General features: G+C 37.6%; 1 protein-coding gene across 4 annotated transcripts in view; it reads left to right on the forward strand.

Annotated features, from left to right (window-relative positions):
* LOC113816457 (transient receptor potential cation channel subfamily A member 1 homolog) overlaps positions 1-20,000 on the forward strand; it is an 89,524-nt gene that overhangs the window by 35,878 nt on the left and 33,646 nt on the right. For all 4 annotated transcript variants that reach the window (XM_070116279.1, XM_070116278.1, XM_070116277.1 and 1 more), the window contains exon 3: positions 6,356-6,458. In XM_070116279.1, the coding sequence (XP_069972380.1) occupies positions 6,356-6,458 (103 nt within the window). The remainder of the gene's footprint in view (positions 1-6,355; positions 6,459-20,000) is intronic.

Genomic DNA, 20,000 nt, shown 5'->3' on the forward strand with positions numbered 1-20,000 from the left:
ATATATATATATATATATATATATATAGACACACACACAACGAGTATATATATAATTTATATCTATATATATGTCTATATATATATGTATATATATACATAAATATATATTATACACATATGTCTGTTATATGTATAGGTATATATATATGTATATATTTACATATAAATATGTATGTATATAAATACAGGTAGATAGATATATAAGTAGATAGATAGATAAATAGACAAAAAGATAGACGGATAGATAAATAAATGAATACATGGCTTTAGTTGGATGCAGTTGTAAGTATAGATATTTGCATATGTATATAAGTATATATATATATATATATATATATATATATATATATGTATATATATATATATATATATATTTGTATGTATGCATGTATGTATGTATGTATATATATGTATGTATGTATATATATATATATGTATATGTGTCTGTGCGTATGCATGTATGTATGTACATACATGTTATGAGCTTATGTATATACTTCATACGAATGTATTATATATATCATATATATTACAGATATATATATATATATATATATATATATATATATATATATATATATATATATATACACATACATATATTTATATATATATGTATGTATGTATGTATATCTATATCTATATCACATTTGCAAAGAGAATATATCGTATGCACCCAGTCAGCGTAACAAAGTTCACTCCATTTGTTCTTGATGAAGAGCCAAATCTAGTACGAAAGGAGGAACCGGATAATGTTACTGCCTAATTGCCGGTTTGTTAGGATTGCGCGAGGCCTGACCCAGAGAATATTCGTATACTTGACATGCATAAATAAGGAAATAGATGCGTATTTATCAGGCTAGACATGCATATCAACCGGGCAAATAGATAGTTAGATGTATATCTGTCAGATATATGGACAGATATGCCTTTATTTCTCCGTCTGTTAAATGTATATCTATCAGATGTATAGACAGTTATGCCTATATTTCTGCGTCTGTTAAATGTATATCTATCAGATATATGGACAGATATGCCCATATATCTGCGTCTGTTAAATGTATATCCATCAGATATATGGACAGATATGCCTTTATTTCTGCGTCTGTTCATTGTATATCTATCAGATATATGGACAGATATGCCCTTATTTCTGCGTCTGTTAAATATATATCTATCAGTTATATGGACAGATATGCCTTTATTTCTGCGTCTGTTAAATGTATATCTACCAGTTATATGGACAGATATGCCCATATTTCTGCGTCTGTTAAATGTATATCTATTAGATATATGGACAGATATGCCTTTATTTCTCCGTCCGTTAAATGTTTATCTACCAGATATATGGACAGATATGCCTTTATTTCTGCGTCTGTTAAATGTATATCTATTAGATATATGGACAGATATGCCCTTATTTCTCCGTCTGTTAAATGTATATCTATTAGATATATGGACAGATATGCCCTTATTTCTCCGTCTGTTAAACGTATATCTATCAGATATATGGACAGATATGCCCTTATTTCTCCGTCTGTTAAATGTATATCTATTAGATATATGGACAGATATGCCTTTATTTCTGCGTCTGTTAAATGTATATCTATCAGATATATGGACAGATATGCTTTTATTTCTGCGTCTGTTAAATGTATATCTATCAAATATATGGACAGATATGCCCTTATTTCTGCGTCTGTTAAATGTATATCTATCAGATATATGGACAGATATGCCCTTATATCTGCGTCTGTTAAATGTATATCTATCAGATATATGGACAGATATGCTTTTATTTCTGCGTCTGTTAAATGTATATCTATCAAATATATGGACAGATATGCCCTTATTTCTGCGTCTGTTAAATGTATATCTGTCAGATATATGGAGAGATATGCCCTTATTTCTGCGTCCGTTAAATGTATATCTATTAGATATATGGACAGATATGCCCTTATTTCTGCGTCCGTTAAATGTATATCTATTAGATATATGGACAGATGCCTTTATTTCTATGTTTGTGTTCATTAAAATTCATTAGGTCGGGCCTGGCACAATTTTAACAAACCGGCCGTAAATCAGGGTTGCGGCGCAGTCACGTGTCCCAGTTGAGGCTCTGAATTAATTATTTGAATTTCTGAACAGCTGGAAATGAGGTTTGGTACACAAGGGCTTTTGATTTATTTAAAGCGAAATACCTTTTTTGATTTTTTTTTTCTGTTAAAATAGATTTTTTTTCTTAGGGAAATACCTATTTAATTTTTTTACGATTTATGGTTAATTAATTTATTTATGTTTACACTATATGATTATCGAAGGTTTTCGGTTTATTTACACTTTCGTTCGTTTTGTTTTGCAACGTAATCGTGATCATATTATCATAATCGTTTATATCGTATTTATAGATAAAGAAAATCAAAAGGTAACTTATCTTTAGAGAAGGTTAACCCACGCTCTTTATCTATTTATCTATTCAATCAAGATAATTGTGATGTGTTTGTTGTTTGATTTTCACGTATTGATGAAACAATTATTATGTACTTTCTCTTCTATGATTATATACTTGAAGTTGTCAGTTTGTTTGTGGAAGACGCTATTAGTGTCCATCTAAAAGGTATGGAATACAAGTGGTGCCGCTGAAGGGGGATAAGTGGTAAGTGTTTGGTGATAAGTGGTAACTGGAAGATGGGAAGTGGTAGTTGGTAAGTGGTTGGTTTTAGGTGGTAAGTGGTAACTGGAAGATGGGAAGTGGTAGTTGGTAGGTGGTAAGTGGTAACTGGAAGATGGGAAGTGGTAGTTGGTAGGTGGTAAGTGGTTGGTTTTAGGTGGTAAGTGGTAACTGGAAGAAGGTAAGTGGTAGGCGGTAAGTGGTTGGTTTTAGGTGGTACGTGGTAGTTGGAAGGTGGTAAGTGGCAGTTGGTAGGTGGGAGGTAATAAAGTGTTAGGTACTAAGTGGTTGGCGATGACTAGGTGGTTAGTGGTAGGTGATAAGTGGTAGGCAGTTAGTAGTTGGAGGGAAGTGTTGGGTACTAAGTGGTTGGTAGTTGGTAGGTGAGTGATTATAAGTGGTAGGTGGTTAGTGGTACTTTAGATGGTAAGTGACAGTTGGTTAGTGGTAGGCGGTAAGCGGCAGCGGTAAGATGGTTAGCGATAGGGAGTAAGTGCCAGGTACCAAGTGGTAGATAATAAGTGGTAAGTGGTAGGTAGTTTCCTGTTCTATATTGGCTCATTAGAGTTTATTGCAGTTCGTAACGAGCTAAAAGGATTATGGGTAATAAGATAATCGTATAAGTGAAAAGAGAACAAATGCTATAAATACAAGCACGTGATATAACGAATAATTTTATGACAAGGAATAAAAAAGATTTTGTACTTCACGCATTGTCAAAAAAGAAAGTACACGAGTTTGTTAAAGGTATCGGAAGTACTAATTAAAGTTAATTGTAGTGGTAGTTTTGTAGTTGTATTAGTAGCAGTAACAATAGTAGCAGTAGTAGGAGTAGGATATTATTAGTTGTAAGAGTAGCAGTAGAAGCAGTTGTAGTTGTTGTTGCAGTAGTATTAGTATTAGTTATTGTTGTAGTTTTAGTAATTATAGAAGGAATGATGCTAATAGGCGTAGTAGTTACTGTAGTAGTCGTAGTAGTAAAAGTAGTAGTAGTGATGTAGTAAAAGTAGTAATTGTGATGTAGTAAAAGTAGTAGTAGTGATGTAGCAAAAGTATTAGTACCTATTGTTGTTGAAATGGTAGTAACCGCAGTTTAGTTTTCTTGATAGTAGAATTAGTAGTTGAGGAAGAAAAATGCAGTCATTGTGTGAGAATAATGTAGTCAACATTCTACCTCGGTGAAGAAGCCTTTGTCATACTTCCTATGAACAGCTTCTTTTTTTTTGTAACTCATAATAAGTATAGATTTTACGTTAGGGAAAATGAACCTCATATTTACAGATTTAAATATATAATTCATCGTAATAAATCAATCTTCTGACTTTTTTTTTTTTTTTTTTTTTTTTTTAGAAATTTTGTAGTGTATAAGAGGTTTTCAGGTCAACTTTTTTTTTTATAAGGATAATGTAGAGTAATGACACCTCTTCATCTTAAATTTAATATGTTTTTTTTTTATTCATACGAGGTGACTCCAACCCCCCCACCAAAAAAAAAAAAAAAAAAAAAAAAAAAAAAAAAAACTCTACGCGAATGCCACGCCATGTTTCAACCGTGAGTCAAACTCGATTTAATATTCCATAACGGATATATACATCAGGGTGTATGCGTAACGCGGTGATATATCAGAGCCATTTCTCATGGTTGAAAGTTTATATTATTCATGGTGGTAGAACAAGGAATAGAGGACAAAGTTAGGTAGTATGATGACTTAAAAGTAGAGATGGTCATGATGATATCGACTCTGTTATCATTACTGTATGATCTTCATCTTCATCACTATCATAATCATCATCATCATCACCATCCTCCTCCTCCTCCTCCTCATCATCATCATCATCACCATCATCATCATCATCATCATCATCATCATCATCATCATTATCATCATCATCATCATCATCATCATCATCATCACCATCATCATCATCAAATTCAAAATACATCTCTAAAAATTCTAAAATGTTCAATGACCAAATACTCTTCAATCATTGAAAATAACAATCTATTATATTCATTATATATTCATAACACCTTAAATAGGTTTCTCTTTCGTTTCTGACAAAGTTGAAATTTATTGACAGTAATTATATATCGTTTGCAGAAAGTTGAAACGTAACAGGTGTTTATTAACTTGATTAATAAACAAGTCCAGATATACGGCCCGACCCAAAGAATATTCGTATACTTGACATGCATAAATAATAAGATAAATACGTATTTATGAGCCTAGACATGCATATCAACCGGGCAAATAGATAGATAAATGTATATCTATCAGATGTATAGTCAGATATACATTTATTTCTGTATATATGTATGTCCTCGCACAAATTTAACAAACCGGCCGATAAAATGATATTTATTAATTGTATTATGCCTTTTAAATTCAGTGGTTAAAAGTTCTCATGTGTTTTTGTTCTATCAGTCTAAATAATTCGTTCTATAATTTCAATGGGAAAGAGTCCAATTAAGAAAATTGTTAATTATTTTTGGAATGGGGTTTAGTGTTCATTATTCCACAATTTACTTTCGCTTCGTTACAAATGGATTTGAAATTAATCTTATCAGTATACTTCCTGATTGGATTCTGAATAATGACTCAGCATTTCACCATCGGCCATGAGCAAGCGTTTGTATTTGAAATTGTTGATAATATTTAATTTAATGATTTAATAATATTTAATTTAATAATAATTTGATAATTGATTATATTCCTTCCATCATTGTTCTTGAAAAAGAAATGTATTATGTAATACTGATATATCGAATAATTGAATAATTTCCTATCGTTAATCATTATAAAAAAATCCCTCAACATTCTTATCTTATTTAATCTTTTGTTGAGTATATTTCCTTCGTTGTTCTTGAAATCAGATGTTTTCTCAAATACCGATTTAATGAATTAAGTTAATATTTCCTGTTTGATTAAATGTGAATTAAGATAAAGGTCGTATATATATATATATATATATATATATATATATATATATATATATATATATATATATTATTATTATTATTATTATTATTATTATTATTATTATTATTATTATTATTCTATTTATTTATTTTTCTGACTATTCTGAAATACCGATTTAATGAATTTAGTGAATATTTCCTGTTAGATTAAATGTTAATAAAGATAAAGGTCGTAATTTTGTTTGTCTGACTCCTTATCAAACAATACAATATCCATCGATATCATAGAAAATTATCGTTCCTTAAAAAAACATGAATCATCGAAAAAATAAAAAATGAAAGAATAAATAAATAAATAAAAATAGATAAAACATGAATCATCAATAAATTCTGCCATTAATCATCTGGAAAGTTCCATACCATTAATTTATATTTTTAAATTCACATCAGTAATCGGTTTTGAAAAATGCGTATCATTATTTAATCACTTTAAGAATTCCTTATCATTAATCATTAAAAAAAAAATCTGTATCATTATTTACTCATTTTAAAGAATTCCGTAACATTGATTATTTAATTTTTCCCTATCATTAATCATTTTTTAAAAATCGTTATCATTATTTACTCATTTTAAGGTTTCCGTAATGCTAATTGTTTAATTTTTTCCGTATCATTAATCATTTTTCAAAAATCTGTATCATTATTTACTCATTTCAAGACTTTTGTATCATTAATTATTTCATTTTTTTCATTCTTCTGACAGGTCCCTCAACAGTCTATATCCGGAAGTGTCGGAGATTCTGACAAGACAGGAAAATGGCCGCGGGGTGACCTCGTATGACCTCATATCAAGGACGCTACATCAGGTCAGTGGCTTTTCTCGTGTTTTTAGTGAGGTCAGTAGTTTTTTTTTTTTTTTTTTTAGGTGTGTAATTGTTGATTGATGTGTTTTTTTGTTTTGTTTTAGGGTTATCGTTGTTTCCTTTTGATTGCGTCGTTTGTTCTCTCTCTCTCTCTCTCTTTCTTTCTCTCTCTCTCTCTCTCATTATTATTATTATTATTATTAATATTATTGGTTAAGAACACATTCCTGCGTCTTCCCTTCGTAGCAGCCGAAGAGCTCTCTCTCTCTCTCTCTCTCTCTCTCTTCTCTCTCTCTCTCTCTCTCTCTCTCTCTCTCTCTCTCTCTCTCTCTCTCTCTCTCTCTCTCTCTCTCTCTCTCTCTCTCTCTCTCTCTCTCTCTCTCTCTCTCTCTCTCTCTCTCTCTCTCTCTCTCTTCTCTCTCTCTCTCTCTCTCTCTCTCTCTCTCTCTCTCTCTCTCTCTCTCTCTCTCTCTCTCTCTCTCTCTCTCTCTCTCTCTCTCTCTCTCTCTCTCTCTCTCTCTCTCTCAATCTCTCTCGGCCTGACATTCCCTCCCAGTCTCCTTCTTTTCACATTCTCTTTCTCTTCTTCCTTTCTTGTTCACGTGTTGTCCAAGAACAGTATAGAGGGTCACACTAGCCGGTGTTTGTCCTTCCTACCCCCCCCCCCTACTAGTCATGTTCCTCTTCCTCCCCCCCCTCTTTCTCCTATTTGGTCGTGATCCCCTCCCTCTCCCTTCCTCCCTTCCATTCCTCCTGTCCGCTGATAATCTCTTCCCCTTCTCCCTTCTTCCTACTTTTCCCCTCTCCTCCCTTACTTTCTTCCCACTTTCCCCTCTTCCCTTCTTCCCACTTTTCCCCTATCTCCCCCTTCCCCACTTCCCACTCTTCCTCTCTCCCCACTTTCCCCCTCTCTCCTCCCCCGTCCCCTCTTCCCACTTTCCTCCCTCTCTCCCTCCCTACTTTCCCCCTATCCCCCTCTCTCCCCCTCCCAACTTTCCCCCCTTCTCCCTTCCCCACTTTCTTCCCTTCCTCCCTTCCTCCCTTCCTTCCTCCTTTTAGTTTACCTTGAATAAATAGATCGATAATGAATAAAGCATACACGAAGATGTATAATAAATGTATCGAAATCCTCTGTCGCCTCCGCCCTTTGCATTTCTCTCTCTCTCTCTCTCTCTCTCTCTCTCTCTCTCTCTCTCTCTCTCTCTCTCTCTCTCTCTCTCTCTCTCTCTCTCTCTCTCTCTCTCTCTCTCTCTCTCTCTCTCTCATTTTCTTCAGTAACAAATTCTCTCTCTCTCTCTCTCTCTCTCTCTCTCTCTCTCTCTCTCTCTCTCTCTCTCTCTCTCTCTCTCTCTCTCTCTCTCTCTCTCTCTCTCTCTCTCTCTCTCTCTCTCTCTCTCTCTCTCTCTCTCTCTCTCTCTCTCTCTCTCTCTCTCTCTCTCTCTCATCTCTCACTATCACATTTTTTCTTCAGTAACAAATCTCTCTCTCTCTCTCTTTTTCTCTCTCACTCTCCCTCTCCCTCTCCCTCTCCCTCTCCCTCTCCCTCTCCCTCTCCCTCTCCCTCTCCCTCTCCCCTCTCTCTCCCCTCTCTCTCTCTCTCTCTCTCGCTCTCTCTCTCTCTCTCTTTCTCTTTCTCTTTCTCATTTTCTTTCTTCAGTAACAAATGGCGGTGTAAAAGATGTAAAGGATTTTTTAATATTTTACAAGAACTGCGTTTTTTTTTTTTTTTTTTTTTTTTTTTTGACTGGAGGGAAAGGATTTTGGGCTTTCATTTCTTGGAAGGTGAGTTAATTATGGAGAAGGTTATTGGGTGGGTTGGTTTATTCTTTGTTGTGGTTTGTTGTTGTTCTTCTCTTTGTTCTTGTCCTTGTTCTTGTTCTTGGTCTTGTTCTTGTTCTTCTTTTCCTTCTTCTTCTTTTTCTTCTAATTCTTCTCGTAATTTTTCTTCTTCCTCCTACTCCTCCTCGTTATTGTTGTTGTTGTTGTTGTTGTTGTTATTGTTATTGTTATTATTATTATTATTATTATTGTTATTATTATTATTATTATTATTATTATTGTTATTATTGATATTATTATTATTATTATTATTATTATCATTATTATTATTATAATCATCATTATTGGTTAAAAACATATTCTTGCGTCTTCCCTTCGTAACAGCCGAAGCAGTCCTAAAGAACATTGAGAAGAGCTCTCTCTCTCTCTCTCTCTCTCTCTATCTCCATCCCTCCCTCCCTCTCTCCTCCCTCCCTCCCTCCCTCCCTCCCTCTCTCTCTCCTCCCTCCCTCCCTCCCTCCCTCCCATCACTCCGTGCCACTCCCTTTCCCTTTCTCCCTCCCTCTCCTTCTTGTCCCTGGCATTGTCACTGTCCCTCTTCCTCTCCCCCTCGCTCTTTCTCTCCCTCTCCTGCACCGTCCTCCCCTTCTTCCTTCCTCTCTCTCCCCCTCTATCGCCCCTTCCCCTTCTCCCTTCCTCCCTCTCCCTCTCTCTCTCCCACTTCCCTTCTCCCTCCCTCCCTCTACCTCTCCCAATCCCCTTATCCCTCCCTCCCTCTCCCTCCCCGTCCCTCTCCCTCTCCCACTCCCCTTCTCCCTCCCTCCCTCCCTCCCTCCCTTCCCACCCCCCTCCCCTTCTCCCTCCCCGTCTCACCCCCCTCCCTGTCCTCCTTTTCAGTATATTGCCATATATTGTATCATGTCAACTCAACGCCTTGCCATAAAAAGCGAGGGTTTCCATTGTCGCATTGAGGGCGTAGAGAGAATAGGGGGGGGGTCGGGGGGGGGGGGGGGGGGAGAAAGGGGGCGGGGTTGTCTATGGGTAAGTCACTCGCTCCCTCTACTCTGTTCTCGTTTTTGGTCGGTTTCTCTCTCTCTCGTTTTCTCTTTCTTTCTTCATTTTTTTCTTTCTGTCGCGCTTTCTGTTTCGCTCTCTCTCTCTCTCTCTCTCTCTCTCTCTCTCTCTCTCTCTCTCTCTCTCTCTCTCTCTCTCTCTCTCTCTCTCTCTCTCTCTCTCTCTCTCTCTCTCTCTTCCTTTTCTCTTTTTTTTTTTTTTTCTTTCTTGTGATTTTCTTTTCTTTCGTTTCTTTTTTTTCCCTGTTTCTCTTTGTCTCTCCTTTCTTCCTCACTGCCTTCATTTCCTATTTTGCCTTTTGATTCATCTTCCGCTCTCCTCCTATTCAGTCGGCGTTACCCTCTCCCCACTTTTTTGTGTGAGCCATTTTATTGACCCTAATCCTTCCTCCCTCCTTCCGTCTTTCTTCCTCCTTCCTACATTCTCCATTTTCCGTCTTCCTCTTTCATCTCTTTTCTACCCCTCCTCCTCCCTTCTTCCCTTCTCTCTTCTTTCACCTCTTCCCTCCTTCTTTCTTTCTTTTCTTCCTCCTCCTTCTCCTCCCACCTTCATAATTTCTCCTTCCTCCTCCTTCTCCTTCTTCCTCCTTCTCCTTCCTCCTCCTCCTCCTCCTTCTTCTCCTAATCCTCCCTCCTCTCTTCTCTCTCTTCTCTCTTCTTCCCCTCCTCCCTCCTTCCTCCTACCTACTTCCGCGTTCCTCCCTCTCTCCTCCTCCCTCCCTCTCCCCCTCCTCCTCCTCCCTCCTCCACCTTTTCTTTGACCATGTTCTCACCATTCTCTCTCTCTCTCTCTCTCTCTCTCCCTCTCCTCCCATTCTCTTCTTTTCCGTGCTAAGAAATCGAAGTTTTCATTTGTTATGCTTTTCAAAGCTTTTGGTGACAGTATATTGAAGGGTCCGTTTCTTCCTACGCAATTCTTTTCTTTTTTCTGTTAGTTTGTTTCTTTGTTTTTATCTGTCTCTGTTTTTTTGTTTTGTTTGGTTGGTTGGTTTATTTGTCTCTCTGTCTGTCTCTGCTTTCTTTCTCTTTTTGTCTCTGTCTCTGTCTGTCTGTCTCTCTCTGTCTCTGTCTCTGTCTGTCTGTCTGTCTGTGTGTGTGTGTGTGTGTGTGTGTGTCTGTCTGTCTGTCTGTCTGTCTGCCTGTCTGTCTGTCTGTCTGTCTGTGTGTGTGTGTGTGTGTGTGTGTGTGTGTCTGTCTGTCTGTCTGTCTGTCTGTCTCTCTCTCTCTCTCTCTCTCTCTCTCTCTCTCTCTTTCTCTCCCTCTCCCTCTCCCTCTCCCTCTCCCTCTCCCTCTCCCTCTCCCTCTCCCTCTTCCTTTCCCGCTCTCCCTCCCTCCCTTCCTTCCCTCTCCCTCCTCCTCTTCTTCCTTCCCTTCTCTCTCTCCTTCCTTCTACTCTCCATTTCCCTTTCAATATTTTCACAATTGATGTTTACGAGTAAAGGGGACTGGATCCTCGCCATCATGAATTAATTACTACTTGGTCGTAATGTCGTTTTTTACTTTTTTTTTACTTATTTTTTTTATAGATTATACGTGTATTTGTTTGTTTGTTTGTTTGTTTGTTTCTTTGATTATTTGTTTGTTTATTAATTAATTTGTTTGTTTTTTATTTTTTAAATTAATTTGTTTGTTTGTCTATTTATTAATTTGCTTGTTTGTCTATTATTTTTTTGTTTGTTTATATATTAATTAGTTTTGTTTATTTAAACGTTTTCATATTCTTATGTATGTGTTTATTTATGTTTGGAAAATAACTTTATTTTCTCTCTCGTCTTCTCATTGCCTTCCTCTCATGAAATGGATCCTTTTCCTTTTGGTGATTTTTTCCTCATAAATAAATATCACAGTCGAAATTTTCCTCATTAAAAAAGTGCTCATTATATATATATATATATATATATATATATATATATATATATATATATATATATATATATATATATATATATATATTTTTTTTTTTTTTTCTTTCTTTCTTTCTTTCTTCTTCTTTCTTTCTTTCTTTTTCTTTTTCCTTTTCTTTTCTTTTCTTTCCTTTCTTTCTTTTTTTTCTTTACAAACATGCCCATCGTCTCGACTCATAGAAATGCTTTTATTCCCTCATGTGAGTAATTTATTTCTCATGTTACCTCATTCTGCTCATAACTCCTAATGAGGAAAATGAGGCAAGCTGAGAAATATCAATTTGCCCCATTTCCCTAATAATTCGCTTATCCTCTCATCTATTCTCCTCCTCATGAATTATTTTCTCTCTAAAACCTTTTTCCCTCACCAGTTTGCCTCATTCTCCTCATAAACCGCTTATTCTCTCTTGTATTCTCCTCCTCACGGATTATTTTCTCTCTAAAACCTCTCTTCCTCACCAGTTTGCCTCATTCCCCTCATAAAGCTCCTCCCACGTGCCCCTCCCTCCCACTTCATTCCCCTCATTCGTGGCACCGTGAATACATGAATAAGGTATAAGGAAGGGCCTCCAGGAACAATTAAATGCCTTTTTTTTTCTTTCTTTCACTTTTTTTTCTCGCGTTTTTTCTTTGTTTGTTTTTTCTCTCTTTCTCTTTCTCCTTCTTTTCTTTCTTTTTTTCTCTCTCTTTCTCTCCTCTCTGTCTGTCTGTCAGTCTGTCTGTCTGTCTGTCTGTCTGTCTGTCTGTCTGTCTCTCTCTCTCTCTCTCTCTCTCTCTCTCTCTCTCTCTCTCTCTCTCTCTCTCTCTCTCTCTCTCTCTCTCTCTCCTCCCTCTCCCTCTCCTCTCTCTCTCTCTCTCTCTCTCTCTCTCTCTCTCTCTCTCTCTCTCTCTCTCTCTCTCTCTCTCTCTCTCTCTCTCTCTCTCTCTCTCTCTCTCTCTCTCTCTCTCTCTCTCTCTCTCTCTCTCTCTCTCTCTCTCTCTCTCTCTCTCTCTCTCTCTCTCTCTCTCTCTCTCTCTCTCTCTCCCTCTCTCTCTCTCTCTCTCTCTCTCTCCCTCTCTCCCCCCTCTCTCTCTCTCCCCTTTCCCTCTCCCTCTCCCTCTCCCTCTCCCTCTCCCTCTCCCTCTCCCTCTCCCTCTCTCCCTCCCTCCCTCTCAAGAATTATCCTCACCGTAGTTTACGTAAATGAATCTACGTAGTTTACCAAAAATTATTCAATGATTCTTATAATTAATTGAATAAATAAATATAATTATGAGCATCGTATATTAAGTAACATTGGATCGAGTTCATTCTCTGTATTAACTAATTTGAATGGAAGTTGTTATTTTCACCGTAGATCATATAACATTCCCTTAATAACGTTTTATTTCCTAATGGATGAATTGTGGAACATTTAATTGCTTTTATTGTCTTTATCGGAATTATCTTTATCTTAGATTGCTTCACTTACCTTATCTGTTTCAAGTGTAGGTTTTAGATTGGTAATTATATAGATGGGGTAGTTAGGTCGTGTGTTCGTATGTTTAATTTCGGTTTTGTTTATATGTTCGTTTTTGTTGTTCTATTTATTTTTTGTGTTTTTTTCTTTTCTTTATTTTTTCTATATTTTTATTTGTTTATTTATTTATTTGTTTGTTTATTATTTTTTTTGATTTTCGCACTTTTAATGTTCTCTCTGTTCCCTCTCTCCCTCTTTCTCTCTCTCTCTCTCTCTCACATTCTCTCTCTCTCTCTCTCTCTCTCTCTCTCTCTCTCCGCCTGTCTCTCTCTCTCTCTCTCTCTCTCTCTCTCTCTCTCTCTCTCTCTTTCTCTTTCTCTTTCTCTTTCTCTCTGTCACCTGTCACCTGTCTCTCTCCCTCTCCCTCCCTTCCCCCTCCCTCCCCCCTCCCTCTCCCCCTCTCCTCCTCTCCCCCCCATTCTCTCTGTCTTTCTCTCTTTCTCTCTCTTCGTCCCTTTTGGAATGCATCCGGAATAAGGTCATTACCGAACGCCACGAAGTAATCTAGTCGATGTAGCGAACGCAAGATTCTCTGTTAGCGTCACTGGCATTGTGTAGTTGTCTGGGTTTATGATTACTGGTCTTCGTGTTGACGGATATTTAAGCGCACAAATTAATACATCGATTCCGACGCAAAAAAAAAAAAAAAAAAAAAACTAACGGATAGATAGATAGATATGCAGACAGAAATACATACGCTTATGCAAGATTGCAGACACGCGCACGGACGCGCACCCGCACACGGACGCGCACCCGCACACGCACGCGCACGCGCATACGCACACGCACGCGCACACGCACACGCACACGCACACGCACACGCACACACACACACATACACACATACACACACTACACTACACTACACTACACTACACTACACCCTCCTCCACACACACACCCTACCCACCCACACTCTACACTACCCCCTTCGCCCTCACGCCCACCCACGCCCACACTCAAACACACCCGCATGTAAATAAACAGCCCTGTTTACGCCGTCGCCATAACTACCCTCAAAGGCAGTATCGGAAAGTCGTAACGAGTGGCAAGGACGTGACAAAGGGAGACATCGGCTTCGTGTCATGTGGTGACGGGGCATCGCCTTGACAGGGCTATTGGGACGTCCATTGTGTCATGGCTTGACAGATCATGGACCTTTTTGTTGATTTATTTGGGTATTTGTGTATTTGTTGTTGTTTTTGGTGGTGGTGGTGGTGTTATTATCGTCATTGTTATTGTTGTTATTGCTATTATTATTATTATTATTGTTATTGGTAGTATTGTTATTATTGTTTATATTATTATTTTCATACTATCATTATCATTTTATATTATTATTATTACTATTTTATACTATTATTATTACTAATTTTATACTTTTATTATTATTATCATTATCACAATTACTATTAGCAGTATTCATATTATTATTGGTTATTATTATTGATGTCAATAACATTATTGTAATTATGAGGGCAAAGGACCTTCTTATTTATTTACCAGACATGAAATAATTCTATTAATTTAGTAATTGGTGAAGCAATGCACGTGGGTAAACGAGGTAATATTCAGATGAATGATTGGAAGAGCGTCGACTGGCAGATAGATAAAATAGATTACATAAGGACAAGGTAGTTTGAACCGGGTAGCTCCACTCCGTCTTGATGAAAATCCTAGTTGGCAACTGCCGAGATAAGCTCCGCCTCTTTGCCTTTATTCATTTAAATTATTACATGTTCTTATTGTTTCTCTTTTTGTTCTTCGTTTCATTTTCGAATACATTTCTATCATTGTCATTATTGAACAATTTTCAAAGAAAATACACTGACAAAACCCTTATATCGCATAGACTGATTCAGTCAAATAAAGGGGCGGAGCTAATGACGTCATCACGTTTAGCCAATGAGAGTGGACTTTGAGATACCAGACAGAGCTAGATACACAATTATTTGCATAATTTACTCGATGTTGTTATAATTACCAGAAGTAAAGCAAAAATTCCCTTCTTTTATTTTAACATTAACAAATGTCAGAATACTGGGAAAAAATAATTTAATTTTTGGGTTTAACAAGGCAAATGGAAGTGGAGTTCCTCGGTTTTTTGTTCCTTCATGAATATGTTGGTAGTTATGTAAAAGGAAGGGAGACAGGTAGATAAAAAGGTATTTATGTATATGGAATATACATGTGTGTGTATGTGTGTGTGTTTTGAGTTTATTGATATTTCAGTGAGGGGATGATAATGACTAGCTTTTGAGATAACAAACACACACTCTCACTCTCACACGCGTTCATCCACTCTTTCTCTCTCTCACTAATTCACTCAATCATTCTCTCTCTCTCTCTCACTACTAATTTACTGAATCATTCTCTCTCTCTCACCAATTCACTCACTCGTTCTTCCTCTCTCACACGAATTTACTCTCGCATTCTCTCTCTCTCTTCTCTCTCATTATCGTATATACTCTCGCTCATCCTCTCTCGCTCAGTATTATTTTCTTTCTCTCTCTCTCTCTCTCTCTCTCTCTCTCTCTCTCTCTCTCTCTCTCTCTCTCTCTATATATATATATATATATATATATATATATATATATATATATATATATATGTGTGTGTGTGTGTGTGTGTTTGTGTGTGTGCATATTACTCATTATTATTCTCTCTCTCTTCCTTTCCCTCTCTCTCTTTCATAGTTTGTCATAAATAGATACAGGTTGTAGACAAGAGGTTATTTGTACTCCATTGTGCTTCTTAAAGTTCAAGACTTTCTTTGTTATGAATTAGACTCTCAGTAAAAACCAGGATCGTGGGACCTCCGTCTGTGTACAACAGCTTTGAAGGCTTGCAGACTGGGCAGGTTGTGCAGAGAGGTTTGCCGAACCATCGTGTTCCAGAGTCTGGTATATTTGGGTTGGAAGGAACGTTGATGAAGTTCGGTCCTGGAGAAGGATATCTGCAGCTCTTGACCGCTCGTGCTAGAGTGCCGTGTGTCGCGCGTTCAAGCCGCTCTTGGTTTAAATCGCTGGGGCGTGAGATGGACGCGTTGCCAGTGTACTTTGTAAAGTACACCGAGAGCTGCAACATCTCGTCGATGCTCAAGAGACCGAAAGTGTAACTGTCGATGTCCTGCTAGCGTTTGGTATGACACTAGTCTCTGGTCTCGATTTTGGACCCTGTCTAGCTGTCGCAGGTATGCTTGAGGGCAGCAGGACCACGTCAAGGGGCATTGCTCCATAAGGAAGCGAACCTAGTAGTAGTAGAGCGTGTAGCAGCCTTTGGCATCAAGGAGGGGCGCCACACGACAGATGCATAGCAGTTTCCTCGCCGCGTTCTTTGCCATTCCCCTGGCGTGGTCCGAGAAGGGGAGGCGGCCGTCGATCTGAACCCCTAGGATGCTGACGGCGCTGTCGAAGGCGGGGGTCTGGCCTTTCATCGTCAGGACCGGAGTGTGTGCGAGGGGAGCCTGACGCTATCAGCATGGCCTGGGTCTTCTCAGGGGCGAAGGTAACTTGCCATTTCCTTTCCATGCAACGAGGAGTCCCAAGATGGTATGGTGTGATGCAAGGTGATTGCAGGTGGAAGATGGAGTACGGTCATCTTTATAGGCCTGAGCGTTTGGTATGAGCTGCGGACTATCGTTGAAATAGGCATTCCACAGCAAGGACTCGATGACTCTGCCTTGTGGGGCACTGGTCTCAATTGGAGATATAGAAGATGTTTGGGCGTCTACAACCACTTGCACTGTTCTTCCATCTCTCTCTGTCTTTGTCTCTCTCTCTCTCTCTCTCTCTGTCTATGGCTCTCTCTCTCTCTCTCTCTCTCTCTCTCTCTCTCTCTCTCTCTCTCTCTCTCTCTCTCTCTCTCTCTCTCTCTCTCTCTCTCTCTCTCTCTCTCTCTCTCTTTCTCTCTCTCTCTCTCTCTCATTATTTGACAAATCGCCCAGTACATATCGCACCAATTTTTATGATTACTGGACATAATTTCGGTGATTAGAATAATTAGCTTGATGATTAATGGTGACAACGATGATTGTTATACTATACTAATGGTAATGATAGTATTAAGATTATTCTGATAACGACAGTGATGATATCTATTTATATATCATAGTGGTGGCAAATAAAGATAACAATGATTACAACGATAATGATTATAATAGTAGAATTGATGATAATGATGGGGCTGATAAAATTATTATAATAATAAAATAATGGATAATGAGGAGATAATTATAATAATAATGCTAATGATAATGATGGTAGTGATGATGATGATGATAATGCTAATGATAATATTGATAATGATAAAAGTGATGATAATGTTATTGTTGTTATTATCATTAATGATAATAATGATGATAATAATAATGTCATTATTATTGTTATTATTTATATCTCTTATTGTTATTGATATATTCGTATATAGTGTTTTGCGATTCATAATATAATTATTTTGTTCATTCAATTTTAGATTTTACATTCTTTTTACGACAGTTTCAGTGCATTCTGAACCACATTACAAATTAGAAAGTAATAAGTACGAAAATTACTTAAATTTGATCTTAAAATGGTCTTACCGACAAAGTGTTTACTACTTGACGTCATATTAAGCGGGTTGATAAGGAAAGCGCGGTCGATAAGCGTAGATAAGGCTTGAAGATTAATGATCAATATAACAAGATTTTTTTTTTTTTGTGGATGTGATGGTGGCGAGTGCTGTTGTTGTTGTTGTTTTTGATAGTGTTGTTGCTGGTGGTGATGTTGGATGTAGTGATAATTGAGATGAAGTGTATATATATTTTTCCTTTTCTTTTTATTTCCTTTCTTTCTTTCTTCTTTTGTTTTGGATGGGGAGGAGAAAATATATATTTTTTTACGGGCTATGAATTCTACCGTTTTCTACGAGTGCCGCCGGGGAGCGAAAGACCCTGTCGTTATCATAGTCCATATAGAGGGGAAGGGGGGGAGGGGGAAAGGGGGGGAAGGAGAGAGGTAGGGGGTAAGAGGAGGAAGGGGGAAGAAGGAAAGGGGGGAAGAGGAGGAAGGGGTAGAAGGGAGGAAGGGGGAAGAGGAGGAAGGGGAGGGGTAGGGAGGAAGGGGGTAAGAGGAGGTAGGGGTAGAAGGGGGAAGAGGGAGAAGGGGGGAAGAGGAGGAGAGGGGGGCTGTTGTAAGTCTCACTGCCCCCCCCTCCCCCGTGCTCACCCTCAACATAACGTGGCACTGTGCCAGGAGGGGTGCCAGGCCGCAGACGGGCGTGCTTTTCGCAAAGACCGGGTTCGCTCCATACAACCGGCCAGATCTCTGTCCAGGAAAGTCCATTGATTGTGTCCGTGTGAAATGGATCTTTCGTGAAAAAAAAAAATCATTACTGTTTTCTAATACTTGAGAATGAACTACGACATTGCGCGGGAAACTTGATTTGAATTTGTGTTTTGTTTTAGTGAGACAGAAATGGAAAACGAAATCACACATTCTCCAGAGCTTGTCGTAAGTCTTAAAGTTTTTTTTTTTTTTTTTTTTTTTTTTATTACGAGGCACATCCACGTCATGTTACTAAGGAAATGAGTAACGAAAAAGTGTAGTTATTTAGTTTTAGAAGATTAAAAAAAGTACGAACAGTGACTCCGTGATGGAATACTTGTGGAGAGATAGGCTGGAAAACCATACTCTTCTGTGGCTGGTAAGTTCTTGAATATTGTTGAAAAAAGAGTATTGTAAATTGTGAAAGAGCTCTGGGGTTTTAAGAGAGCGTTGAGCTTGTGAAAGAGAATTGAGTTTGTGTAAGAGCTTTGAACTTTTAAAAGAGCGTTGAGCATATGTAAAAGCTTTGAGCTTGTGAAAGAGCATTGAGTTTGTGTAAGAGCATTGAGCTTTTAAAAGAGCATTGAGCATGTGTAAGAGCTCTGAGTTTGTAAAAGAGCATTGAGCATATGTAAGAGCATTGAGTATGTGAAAGAGCTTTACGTTTGCTAAAGAGTATGGAGCTTTTAAAAGAGCACTGCGTTTGCTAAAGAGCATTGAGTTTGTGTAAGAGCTTTGAGCTTTTAAAAGAGCATTGAGCTTGTGAAAGAGCGTTGAGTTGCTAAAGAGCATTGAGTATGTGAAAGAGCATTGAACGCTTTAGAGAGCACTGAGTTAGCTAAAGAGTATTGAGTATGCGAAAGAGCTTTAAGTTTGTGTAAGAGCATTGAGTTTGCGTAAGAGCATTGAGCTTGTGAAAGAGCATAAAAATATATTATTTAAGTAGGTTAAAGAACAGTGAGTTCTGTGAAAGAGCAGTGAGTTTATAAAAGACCTGTGAGTTTTGTGAAAAAGTATTGAGTTTTTGAAAGAGCATTGACTATTGTGAAAGAGTAGTGAGTTTGTGAAAAAAATAGAGTAAGTGAAAGTGCATTGAGTTTTGTGAAAGAGGATTGACTTTGTGAAAGTGCTCTTAGAAATTCTTTTAGTAAACGCAGCTTATAAACGCAGATGTGATTTCAAGAAAGTGTTACAATATATAATAGTAATAATATTGGCAGTAAGAGTAATACTAATATTAACATCAATAGCGATAGTAATTGTAATAGTAATAGAAATAATAATATTATTATTGATGTTGATGGTGATGATGATGACGTTGATGCTGATGTTGAATGTTATTGTTAATGAAGATAATAACGTCAACATAATAACAATAACAATACTACTACTTCTTCTTTGGCTTCAGCTTTTACCCCTTTCTGTACGGGGTCAGTGTTTCTTGTTAGCCTTCTTCTCCATATTCTGTCTTGTACAACTTGTTCACTTTGACTCCTTTCCTTCGTTCATCTTGTTCACTTTGTCTCTTTACCTTCGTTCTTCTTGTTCACTTTGATCATTTTCCTTCGTTCTTGTTCACTTTGATTCTTTTCCTTCGTTCTTGTTCACTTTGATAATTTTCCTTCGTTCTTCTTGTTCACTTGGACTCCTTTCCGTCGTTCATCTTGTTCACTTTGTCTCTTTACCTTCGTTCATCTTGTTCACTTGGACTCTTTACCTTCGTTCATCTTGTTCACTTGGACTCTTTACCTTCATTCTTCTTGTTCACTTTGATAATTTTCCTTCGTTCATCTTGTTCACTTGGACTCTTTACCTTCGTTCTTCTTGTTCACTTTGATAATTTTCCTTCGTTCTTCTTGTTCACTTGGGCTCCTTTCCGTCGTTCATCTTGTTCACTTTGTCTCTTTACCTTCGTTCATCTTGCTCACTTGGACTCTTTTCCTCCTTGTCATTTGATATTCTATCCTTCCATCTGAACTTCGCCCCC

The sequence above is a fragment of the Penaeus vannamei genome, chromosome 38, assembly GCF_042767895.1.
Source record: "Penaeus vannamei isolate JL-2024 chromosome 38, ASM4276789v1, whole genome shotgun sequence".
NCBI classification, from domain to species: Eukaryota; Metazoa; Arthropoda; class Malacostraca; order Decapoda; family Penaeidae; genus Penaeus; species Penaeus vannamei.